This window comes from Pseudorca crassidens, chromosome 16 (assembly GCF_039906515.1).
Source record: "Pseudorca crassidens isolate mPseCra1 chromosome 16, mPseCra1.hap1, whole genome shotgun sequence".
In the NCBI taxonomy this organism is placed as follows: domain Eukaryota; kingdom Metazoa; phylum Chordata; class Mammalia; order Artiodactyla; family Delphinidae; genus Pseudorca; species Pseudorca crassidens.
Genome location: NC_090311.1, coordinates 77,750,672 through 77,763,058, shown reverse-complemented (window position 1 = coordinate 77,763,058; position 12,387 = coordinate 77,750,672). Strand labels below are relative to the sequence as shown.

At 43.4% G+C, this 12,387-nt stretch overlaps 1 protein-coding gene across 2 annotated transcripts in view; it reads left to right on the top strand.

Moving 5' to 3' along the window:
- MTR (5-methyltetrahydrofolate-homocysteine methyltransferase) overlaps nt 1-12,387 on the top strand; it is a 286,789-nt gene that overhangs the window by 17,921 nt on the left and 256,481 nt on the right. For both annotated transcript variants that reach the window (XM_067711001.1, XM_067711000.1), the window contains exons 5-8: nt 980-1,072; nt 2,430-2,536; nt 10,926-10,985; nt 11,751-11,845. In XM_067711001.1, coding sequence (XP_067567102.1) covers nt 980-1,072; nt 2,430-2,536; nt 10,926-10,985; nt 11,751-11,845 — 355 coding nt within the window. The remainder of the gene's footprint in view (nt 1-979; nt 1,073-2,429; nt 2,537-10,925; nt 10,986-11,750; nt 11,846-12,387) is intronic.

Here is a 12,387-nt window from a genome sequence, read left to right as displayed (position 1 = left end):
TTTCTGAGAGATAATGTTGAAATCAGAAGGGCATAGACTGTTGCCCCAACAAAGTCACAGGTCAGAGGCTATCAAACCAGCTAAAGCAGGGAAAGACAAGGACGTTTTTCTTACACCCATGTTATTGTTCAGCTTTGGGGAAGATAAAGAATATCGGGGCTTGTAAGCTGTTCAAAGGCTGGGCTATCAGCTAGTGGGTAGTTTGCTCCAGTTAGATGGTAAAGCATAACCACCTGGTTAAAACCACCAAAGGTGATGAGCACTGCGGCCCTGCCCTGTGTTCCCATATGTAAGAAACACAGTATCTCCGGCTCCTTTAGAAGCACCTAGACTCTAGCCTAGAGGAAAGCTTATTAAAACATTCATGAAAGAGTTTTAATGTGAGATTTGATCTGCTTCATACTTGAATTTCAGGCTTCATAATTGTTAATCGTGCTTTAATATTTTCCCCCAGCAAAGGCCCTGTAGTACAGCAGTGGAGAGCATTTCAAGATCAATGCTACTGTGAAGAACTTCTGCAAAACCTATGTTCACGACCTTCAGGGTTTCTTAAGATTAGGGAGAGAGAGCATTTGTTCAAGCATAGCTATGGTGACAGGAAAGGATTGCTAACTGAAATTCTTTGAAGCCACATGTGTGAGAATTCAGAGTTTTTGGCTTGGCGGTAACATGTGCACATACTTTATATTTCATAATTTCCTCAGTGGGATCCAGGACAGCCTCATAATCAAACATCTGTTTGCAGTAAAATCTATGAATCGTCCACTAAGTGAGGTAAAGACTATGAATAGCCTCTTGTAGTTTAGGAGAGGTCAAGTTTTGTTGTCAAATGAATTAAGGAAAAAAGTGGGGCTTTTGTGCTTTTTGGATTTCAGAGTTACGGACAAAGGATTGTATACCTGTGTTCTAGGGGAAATCTGATAGCGTATTAACTTATGAGCTGTTTAGAGATTTCACACTTGTTTTTCTTTTCCTAAAGGAATTAAGAGGTATGTGGCAGGAGCTCTGGGTCCAACTAACAAGACACTCTCTGTGTCCCCATCTGTGGAAAGACCAGATTACAGGAACATCAGTGAGTATGAGATATAATCATTGACCTTGGGCAAGTACCTCTGTGTTTCAGTAATCTATAAATCTGTAAAATGGGGCCAATACCAGCATCTACTTAAGGATTATTGTGACTTAAGGGCTTACAGCAGTCCCTGGAATGTAGTAGACATTAAGATAAAAAGTGAGCTAGTATTAGTCATAGTATTAGTATTACTCATTTTGAGCCTGCTTTCAAAGGTGCATGTTGTTGTGTTTGGGCTTCTTTATGAGCTGCGGAAATGAAACCAATCAAAACAAAACTTTAAACTGAGAAGTTGAGCAAATATAGATACCAGGCCTTGGTCAGTTATAGGATAACCCACTAGACTCCCACTTTATTTATCAGAAAACAGTCTAAGCTATATATGCATGCTAGCATTGTAAACGTTGTAAACCACCATCTGTAAGCATACTTGCATTGAGAGTGTATGAAAAGTCTAGAAATCTAGGGCAATTTCTTAAGCATCAGACTACAAAAAAACAAAAAGTATTGAATGATTAGAGCAGAATAGTAATGATGCTACGCGTGGTAATGAGTTCTGTGTAGAAGGCAAGTTCAGGCAAGTGTGGATTGTAGGTTTTGGTGACAGATACCACACTTTCCACCGGGGGTTGCTCATTCTGGGCTGACGTGTGGCAGTGAGGAGCTAACGTTTCCTGTCTCTTGTGCTGAATAGGATGAAGTAGGCTTCTCTATTGAATATATGAGCATCTTTTCTTTCTTGGGTGAGAGATCAAATGGGGAGAGGGGTGACCTCTCAGATGGAAGTAGACATTTCTAACAGAAATTTTATCTAGGAGTGATTAGACACTTTTGTGTTTGAGAGTGAAATTGCCCCCCAGGCAGGTTTCTTCTCTGACAGAGTTGGTGTCAGAGGGCAGGAGCAAAATCTACAGGACCGCAGACTTTTACCTTAGAGGGTGTGAGAGAATGTGATGCAACCGGTGTTGTATCCAGATCAGTGTGACACGTTTCTCCTGTTGTTCCTCACACTCATCCCTGAATTGATTAACACCATCCCTGGAAAGATCTATATTAAAGATCTTAAAAGTAAGAGCCAGGGCTCAAGAAATCAAACACCTTTCCACCCAGCCACTCATTCTCGGCTCACACATGGGAAGTGAGCCCGTGTGCTAAGTGCTTAGGAGCATCTGTGTTCAATTTGCTGGTTTAACTTGCATCACTGCCATGTTTCTTACAAAAGGTGGTGTTGCCCTTAAATTATGTATTATAAACCAGCAGTGGTCAGTTCACCTGGCACCAGGCCTGAACTCAGCGTGTCCTGGGCTTTCAGAGGATGTCCATGACTAATGTCCTGGGTGTGGTTTGTTTTTTGCAGCATTTGATGAACTCGTTGAAGCATACAAAGAGCAGGCCAAAGGGCTTCTGGATGGTGGGGTTGATATCTTACTCATTGAAACTATTTTTGATACTGCCAATGCCAAGGTGAGTTAAAGGAGAAAAAAGGGGCTGGGCTGGGCTGGGGGCTGGGGTGCATCCCCTAATGTAGTGAGGAGATTGTAATAGCCATTATTAAAGTTAAAGCAAATTCCTTGATTCCATTTTCTTCTTTTTTTTTTACATCTTTATTGGAGTATAATTGCTTTACAACAAAGTGAATCAGTTATACCTATACATATGTTCCCATATCTCTTCCCTCTCTCTCCCTCCCACCCACCCTCCCTATCCCACCCCTCTGTGTGGTCACAAAGCACCGAGCTGATCTCCCTTTGCTATGCGGCTGCTTCCCACTAGCTATCTATTTTACGTTTGGTAGTGTATATTTGTCCATGTCACTCTCTCACTTTGTCACAGCTTACCCTTCCCCCTCCCCATGTCCTCAAGTCCATTCTCTAGTAGGTCTGTGTCTTTATTCCTGTATTACGCCTAGGTTCTTCATGACATTTTTTTTTTCTTAAATTCCATATATATGTGTTAGCATATGGTATTTGCCTTTCTCTTTCTGACTTCACTCTGTATGACAGACTCTAGGTCCATCCATCTCATTACAAATAGCTCAATTTCATTTCGTTTTATGGCTGAGTAATATTCCATTATATATATGTGCCACATCTTCTTTATCCATTCATCCAATGAGGGACACTTAGGTTGTTTCCATCTCCTGGCTATTGTAAATAGAGCTGCAATGAACATTTTGATACATGACTCTTTTTTTTTTTATTTTTGCCGTACATGGGCCTCTCACTGTTGTGGCCTCTCCGGTTGCGGAGCACAGGCTCCGGACGCGCAGGCTCAGCGGCCATGGCTCACGGGCCCAGCCGCTCTGCGGCATGTGGGATCTTCCCGGACCAGGGCATGAACCCGTATTCCCTGCATCAGCAGGCGGACTCTCAACCACTGCGCCACCAGGGAAGCCCACATGACTCTTTTTGAGTTATGGTTTTCTCAGGGTATATGCCCAGTAGTGGGATTGCTGGGTTGTATGGTAGTTCTATTTGTAGTTTTTTAAGGAACCTCCATACTGTTCTCCACAGTGGCTGTACCAATTCACATTCCCACCAGCAGTGCAAGAGTGTTCCCTTTTCTTCACACCCTCTCCAACATTTATTGTTTGTAGATTTTTTGATGATGGCCATTCTGACAGGTGTGAGATGATATCTCATTGTAGTTTTGATTTGCATTTCTCTAATGATTAATGATGTTGAGCATTCTTTCATGTGTTTGTTGGCAGTCTGTATATCTTCTTTGGAGAAATGTCTATTTAGGTCTTCTGCCCATTTTTGGATTGGGTTGTTTGTTTTTTTGTTATTGAGCTGCATGAGCTGCTTGTAAATTTTGGAGATTAATCCTTTGTCAGTTGTTTCATTTGCAAATATTTCCTCCCATTCTGAGGGTTGTCTTTTGGTCTTGTTTATGGTTTCCTTTGCTGTGCAAAAGCTTTGAAGTTTCATTAGGTCCCATTTGTTTCTTTTTGTTTTTATTTCTATTTCTCTAGGAGGTGGGTCAAAAAGGCTCTTGCTGTGATTTATGTCATAGAGTGTTCTGCCTATGTTTTCCTCTAAGAGTTTGATAGTTTCTGGCCTTACATTTAGGTCTTTAATACATTTGGAGCTTATTTTCGTGTATGGTGTTAGGGAGTGATCTAATCTCATACTTTTACATGTACCTGACCAGTTTTCCCAGCACCACTTATTGAAGAGGCTGTCCTTTCTCCACTGTACATTCCTGCCTCCTTTATCAAAGATAAGGTGACCATATGTGCGTGGGTTTATCTCTGGGCTTTCTATCCTGTTCCATTGATCTATATTTCTGTTTTTGTGCCAGTACCATACTGTCTTGATTACTGTAGCTTTGTAGTATAGTCTGAATTTAGGGAGCCTGATTCCTCCAGCTCCATTTTTCATTCTCAAGATTGCTTTGGTTATTTGGGATCTTTTGTGTTTCCATACAAATTGTGAAATTTTTTGTTCCAGTTCTGTGAAAAATGCCAGTGGTAGTTTGATAGGTATTGCATTGAATCTGTAGATTGCTTTGGGTACTAGAGTCATTTTCACAATGTTGATTCTTCGTATCCAACAACATGGTATAACTCTCCATCTATTTGTATCATCCTTAATTTCTTTCATCAGTGTCTTATAATTTTCTGCATACAGGTCTCTTGTCTCCTTAGGTAGGTTTATTCCTAGATATTTTATTCTTTTTGTTGCAATGGGAAATGGGAGTGTTTTCTTGATTTCACTTTCAGATTTTTCATCATTAGTATATAGGAATGCCAGAGATTTATGTGCATTAATTTTGTATCCTGCTACTTTACTGAATTCATTGATTAGCTCTAGTAATTTTCTGGTGGCATCTTTAGAATTCTCTATGTATAGTATCATGTCATCTGCAAAGAGTGACAGCTTTACTTCTTCTTTTCCGATTTGGATTCCTTTTATTTCCTTTTCTTCTTTCATTGCTGTGGCTAAAACTTCCGAAACTATGTTGAATAAGAGTGGTGAGAGTGGGCAACCTTGTCTTGTTCCTAATCTCAGTGGAAATGGTTTCAGTTTTTTCACCATTGAGGATGATGTTGGCTGTGGGTTTGTCATATATGGCCTTTATTATGTTGAGGAAAGTTCCCTCTATGCCTATTTTCTGGAGGTTTTTTAATCATAAATGGGTGTTGAATTTTGTTGAAAGCTTTCTCTGCATCTATTGAGATGACCATATGGTTTTTCTCCTTCAATTTGTTAATATGGTGTATCACATTGATTGATTTGCGTATATTGAAGAATCCTTGCATTCCTGGAATAAACCCCACTTGATCATGGTATATGATCCTTTTAATGTGCTGTTGGATTCTGTTTGCTAATACTTTGTTGAGGATTTTTGCATCTGCGTTCATCAGTGTTATTGGCCTGTAGTTTTCTTTCTTTGTGACATCCTTGTCTGGTTTTGGTATCAGGGTGATGGTGGCCTCATAGAATGAGTTTGGGAGTGTTCCTCCCTCTGCTATATTTTGGAAGAGTTTGAGAAGGATAGGTGTTAGCTCTTCTCTAAGTGTTTGATAGAATTCGCCTGTGAAGCCATCTGGTCCTGGGCTTTTGTTTGCTGGAAAATTTTTAATCACAGTTTCAATTTCAGTGCTTGTGATTGGTCTGTTCATATTTTCTGTTTCTTCCTGATTCAGTCTTGGCAGGTTGTGCTTTTCTAAGAAGTTGTCCATTTCTTCCAGGTTGTCCATTTTATTGGCATAGAGTTGCTTGTAGTAATGTCTCATGATCTTTTGTATTTCTGCAGTGTCAGTTGTTACTTCTCCTTTTTCATTTCTAATTCTATTGATTTGAGTCTTCTCCCTTTTTTCTTTTTTTTTTTTTTTTTTTGTGGTACGCGGGCCTCTTTCTGCTGTGGCCTCTCCCGTTGTGGAGCACAGGCTCTGGATGCACAGGCTCAGCGGCCACGGCTCACGGGCCCAGCCACTCCGCGGCATGTGGGATCATCCCAGACCGGGGCATGAACCCGTGTCCCCTGCATCAGCAGGCGGACTCTCAACCACTGCGCCACCAGGGAAGCCCCCAGTCTGTGTCTTTTGGTGGGAGCATTTAATCCATTTACATTTAAGGTAATTATCGATATGTATGTTCCTATTCCCATTTTCTTAATTGTTTTGGGTTTGTTATTATAGGTCTTTTCCTTCTCTTGTCTTACTTGCCTAGAGAAGATCCTTTAACATTTGTTGTAAAGCTGGTTTGGTGGTGCTGAACCCTCTCAGCTTTTGCTTGTCTGTAAAGATTTTAATTTCTCCATCAAATCTGAATGAGATCCTTGCTGGGTAGAGTAATCTTGGTTGTAGGTTTTTCTCCTTCATCACTTTAAATATGTCCTGCCAGTCCCTTCTGGCTTGCAGAGTTTCTGCTGAAAGATCAGCTGTTAACCTTATGGGGATTCCCTTGTGTGTTATTTGTTGTTTTTCCCTTGCTGCTTTTAATATGTTTTCTTTGTATTTAATTTTTGACAGTTTGATTAATATGTGTCTTGGCGTGTTTCTCCTTGGATTTATCCTGTATGGGACTTTCTGTGCTTCCTGGACTTGAGTAACTATTTCCTTTCCCGTATTAAGGAAGTTTTCAACTATAATCTCGTCAAATATTTTCTCAGTCCCTTTCTTTTTCTCTTCTTCTTCTGGAACCCGTATAATTTGAATGTTGGTGCGTTTAATGTTGTCCCAGAGGTCTCTGAGACTGTCCTCAGTTCTTTTCATTCTTTTTTCTTTATTCTGCTCTGCAGTAGTTATTTCCACTATTTTATCTTCCAGGTCACTTATCCGTTCTTCTGCCTCAGTTATTCTGCTATTGATCCCTTCTAGAGAATTTTTAATTTCATTTATTGTGTTGTTCATAATTGTTTGTTTGCTCTTTAGTTCTTCTAGGTCCTTGTTAAATGTTTCTTGCATTTTCTCATTCTATTTCCAAGATTTTGGATCATCTTTACTATCATTATTCTGAATTCTTTTTCAGGTAGACTGCCTATTTCCTCTTCATTTGTTAGGTCTGGTGGGTTTTTATCTTGCTCCTTCACCTGCTGTGTGTTTTTCTGTCTTCTCATTTTGCTTATCTTACTGTGTTTGGGGTCTCCTTTTCACAGGCTGCAGGTTCGTAGTTCCCGTTGTTTTTGGTGTCTGTCCCCAGTGGCTAAAGTTGGTTCAGTGGGTTGTGTAGGCTTCCTGTTGGAGGGGACTAGTGCCTGTGTTCTGGTGGATGAGGCTGGATCTTGTCTTTCTGGTGGGTAGGTCTATGTCTGGTGGTGTGTTTTGGGGTGTCTGTGGCTTTATTATGATTTTAGGCAGCCTCTCTGCTAATGGGTGGGGTTGTGTTTCTGTCTTGCTAGTTGTTTGGCATAGGGTGTCCAGCACTGTAGCTTGCTGGTCGTGGAGTGAAGCTGGGTGTTGGTGTTGAGATGGAGACCTCTGGGAGATTTTCGCCGTTTGATATTAACGTGGAGCTGGGAGGTCTCTTGTGGACCAGTGTCCTGAAGTTGGTTCTCCCAGCTCATAGGCACAGCACTGACTCCTGGCTGCAGCACCAAGAGCCTTTCATCCACACGGCTTAGAATAAAAGGGAGAAAAAGTAGAAAGAAAGAAAGAAAGGAAGAGGGTATAAGAAAATAAAATAAAGTAAGGTAAAATAAAATAAAGTTATTAAAAAATAATTATTAAGAAAAAAAATTTTTTTAATGTAAAAAAACCACAAAAACGGATGGATAGAACCGTAGGACAAGTGGTGAAAGCAAAGCTATACAAAATCTCACACAGAAGCATACACACTCACAAAAAGAGGAAAAGGGGAAAAAATAATACATCTTGTTCTCAAAGTCCACCTCCTCAGCTTAGGATGATTCATTGTCTATTCAGGTATTCCACAGGTGCAGGGCACATCAAGTTGATTGTGGAGCTTTAATCTGCTGCTTCTGAGGCTTCTGGGAGAGATTTCCCTTTCTCTTTGTTCGCACAGCTCTGAGGTTTCAGCTTTGGATTTGGCCCCGCCTCTGCATGTAGGTCACTGGAGGGCGTCTGTTCTTCGCTCAGACAGGATGGGGTTAAAGGAGACGCTGGTTCGGGGGCTCCGGCTCACTCAGGCCTGGGGGAGGGAGGGGCACGGATGCGGGGCGAGCCTGCGGCGGCAGAGGCTGGCGTGACCAGCCTGAGGCGTGGTGCGTTCTCCCGGGGAAGTTGTCCCTGGATCCCGGGACCCTGGCAGTGGCGGGCTGTACAGGCTCCCCGGAAGGGAGGTGTGGAGAGTGACCTGTGCTCGCACACAGGCTTCTTGTTGGCGGCAGCAGCAGCCTTAGCGTCTCATGCCTGTCTGTGGGGTCTGCGCTTTTAGCCGCGGCTTGTGCCCGTCTCTGGAGCTCCTTTAAGCAGCGCTCTTAATCCCCTCTCCTCGCGCACCAGGAAACAAAGAGGGAAGAAAAAGTCTCTTGCCTCTTCGGCAGCTCCAGACTTTTCCTGGACTCCCTCCTGGCTAGCCGTGGTGCACTAACCCCTTCAGGCTGTGTTCACGCCGCCAGTCCTCTCCCTGCGCTCTGACCGAAGCCCGAGCCTCAGCTCCCAGCCCCGCCCGCCCTGGTGGGTGAGCAGACAAGCCTCTCGGTCTGGTGAGTGCTGGTCGGCACCGATCCTCTGTGCGGAAATCTCTCTGCTTTGCCCTCCGCACCCCTGTGGCTGCGCTCTCCTCCGTGGCTCCGAAGCTCCCCTCGTCCGCCACCCGCAGTCTCCGCCCGCGAAGGGGCTTCTTCTGTGTGGAAACCTTTCCTGCTTCACGGCTCCCTCCCACTGGTGCAGGTCCCGTCCCTATTCTTTATTTTATTTATTTTTGCTGTGTTGGGTCTTTGTTTCTGTGCGAGGGCTTTCTCTAGTTGCGGCAAGCAGGGGCCACTCTTCATCACCGTGCGCGGGCCTCTCACTGTCACGGCCTCTCTTGTTGCGGAGCACAGGCTCCAGACGCGCAAGCTCAGTAGTTGTGGCTCACGGGCCTAGTTGCTCCACGGCATGTGGGATCCTCCCAGACCAGGGCTCGAACCCGTGTCCCCTGCGTTAGCAGGCAGACTCTCAACCACTGCGCCACCAGGCAAGCCCCCATCCCTATTCTTTTGTCTCTGTTTATTCTTTTTTCTTTTGCCCTACCCAGGTACGTGGGGAGTTTCTTGCCTTTTGGGAGGTCTGAGGTCTTCTGCCAGCATTCAGTAGGTGTTCTGTAGGAGTTGTTCCACGTGTAGATGTATTTCTGGTGTATCTGTGGGGAGGAAGGTGATCTCCGCGTCTTACTCTTCCGCCATCTTCTTCGCCAAGCCCATTTTATTCTTGAATATTTTTAACTGAGTCCAGTAGAATGAAGGAAACTTCAAAAGGTTATGTTTCTAACTTTTAAAAAATGGTTTTTTAATTATGAAAGTAAATATTTTCATATATAGCTACTATATGTACATAGATGCATAGGTAATAAATATATACGCATGGTTCTAAAATTCAGAAGACACAGAAATAGGAATTCCCTGGCGGTCCAATGGTTAGGACTTGGCGCTTTCACTGCCAAGGGTCCGGGTCCTATCCCTGGTTGGGGAACTAAGATCCCGCTAGCCGTGCTGCTCGGCCAGAAAAGAAAAAAAAAAGACACATAAATGTATGGAGTAAAAAGTAAATATCCTTCTGTTTCCTATTCCCTGGGTATTCGGCCGTCTTCCCCATGGACCACTGCTCTCACTGGTGTGAGGGTCCTGACAGGGATTCCATGCAGATAAAAGTGTGCGTGACGCGTGTACATATGTGTATGTGATTATATTCTTTGTATATGTACAAAGGTACATAAGTGTGTAGAATAAAAAGTAGATATCCTCATACATAACGTTTTTGCACAGTGTCTCTGAAGATAAATTTCTACAAGTGAAATTGCAAGGTTTAAAGGGTCTGGGCACTGTTAATTTTGAGTTTTAGTGTCAAATTCCCTCTAAGATTATACTCATTTATCCTCCAGTCAGCAAGCAGTGCACAGTAGTGCTGCTTTCACCACACCCTCTCTGTTGAACTTTTTTTTTTTTCGGTACACGGGCCTCTCACTGTTGCGGCCTCTCCGGTTGCGGAGCACAGGCTCCGGACGCACAGGCCCAGCGGCCATGGCTCATGGGCCCAGCCGCTCCACGGCATGTGGGATCTTCCCGGACCGGGACACGAACCCGTGTCCCCTGCATCAGCAGGCGGACTCTCAACCACTGCGCCACCAGGGAAGCCCTCTGTTGAACTTTTTGATCTTTTACAATCTGATAGCTGAAAAATACTACCTCACTATAGTTTTAATTTGTGCTGTCGGCCCTCTGTGTCAGTGAGTTCCGATGTGGAACGGCCTTGAGCATTGGAGGACCTTGGTGTCTGGTCCCGGAACTTAATAAAACATGGACGGTACAGATTGACATAGGATTTGTGCCTTTACAACCCATTCTAGCTCATACTCTTTTTTGCAATGACATACACTGTTGGTTCATGTACCTACCATGTATATATGAGGCTGTGGAAAGCAGAGGCTTCTTATTTATCTATTTTTAATTTTGACTGAGCAAAAGAAGAAAGTAGCTCTTCAGCCCTTCCTCAGAGGAAGTATTAGTTCATGGAGGGACTTTCAGTCAGCATTTGTTTTGTTGTAACATGTACAGTGTTACCCTTGAGAAAGGGGCCCTGGGGTTGTGCGTTATCAGGAGGACGTGTTTCTTCTTCTCCTCCCCAGAGAACGTGATGTGTATCTTATCTGAAGAGGTCTGGGTAAGGGAGCATTCTGATCAGCCATTTAGGCTGACCTGTGTCACAGTCTTTCAGAAACAAAGGTGTCCTTTTTCTCCCTGACAGGCAGCCTTGTTTGCAGTCCACAAACTTTTTGAAGAGGAGTATGCTCCCCGGCCTATCCTTGTAAGTTCTCAAATATTTGCATGATGAATTTTGGTTTTTATTAATACTGTCATTTTGAGGGTGGGGTTTTTGTTTTCCTGTCATGGAACTATTGATAGTATCTTTTAGGAACCAGCTTCTTGCTTGGTTCACCTCCCTTCTTCCACCACCTCTAGATCAATAGCAGTCTTATTCGTGGAAATGTACAGAAAATGAATGTAGCAGTGGTTTGTGGAAGGCAGGCTATTCCAAAGAAGCCTGGCTGAACTTGTCCCCCAAAGCCAAAGGCTCACTCTCATTAGGGCCTGAGGGCAGATGGACTGGTGTGCTGACCGTGAAGCATCCAACACCAGAGACAGCATGCTGCCAATTCATTAATGCAACAGGCAGGCCCCCATTGCTTGGTGAGAATAGAATAGAGTCAAACAGGGGTGTTAGATGAATCAGATGTTGAACAGCAGGAGACCAGGATAACCTGAGGTATCTGTGGGGAAGTCTTCTCCAGTGGGACTGGAGGTGTGAATCCTAAAGCTTTTCTGGACACTGCTTTTGTCTCCGTGACTTTCCCTTTTCTCTGTTTCTGTGGCTTTCCAACCCCTCCCCTGGGCACTTTGCATTCATCTGTTCTGACCATTAAAGAAAACAGTGCTGCTTTGGAGTTTGAGTGCCACAGTTCTCTTCCTTGTAAAAAAACAAAGAAAGTCAGCTTACTCATTTTATTTTGTTTCTGTGACTGTATTCATAACTCAAGTCTATGCTGTTGACAGTTTACTTTGTTCAATTCAGATTTCAGGGACAATTGTTGATAAAAGTGGGCGGACTCTCTCTGGCCAGACCGGGGAGGCGTTTGTCATCAGCGTGTCTCATGCAGGCCCACTCTGGTGAGTGATCATTCTTTTCTGACTCCATTCCTTTTGGGGGGATCTCTTCTGATGACTACAGACTGTGACCCAGGAGGGGATTGCTTCTCTATATTTCTATGGTACCACTTGTATGAGATGTTGTCTTTCCTTGAAGTACATTCTGACTGCCCTGAGGACGTCAGAAGACACTGCCTAAATGGGTCGATTTGAGGGAGGGGGAGAGTTCTCATACGCCCTGGGCCCACCAGAAAGTTGCCTTTTTGTCTGTAAGTGTCCCCCTTATAGTTTAAGACTGGCTTGGCCTGCTAACAACACTTTAAATCTATTATCAGCACTTAAAAATTTTGCAAGGTGTTTTCACTCCCTGCTTGTGGAACAACCAGAAGTAGTGTAGTTTGAAATAAGGTGGGAATTCTAAAGCTCAGATATTTATCTTTAAAATTAACGTGGCTTTTACATTCTAGTTTGTAACATCTCTCTATTTTTCTGATCAAAATGGTTTAACTTCTGTACCATGAGTGAGATGGAAGCTCCAAGAGTCTATACAGTTTCCTCCTGTG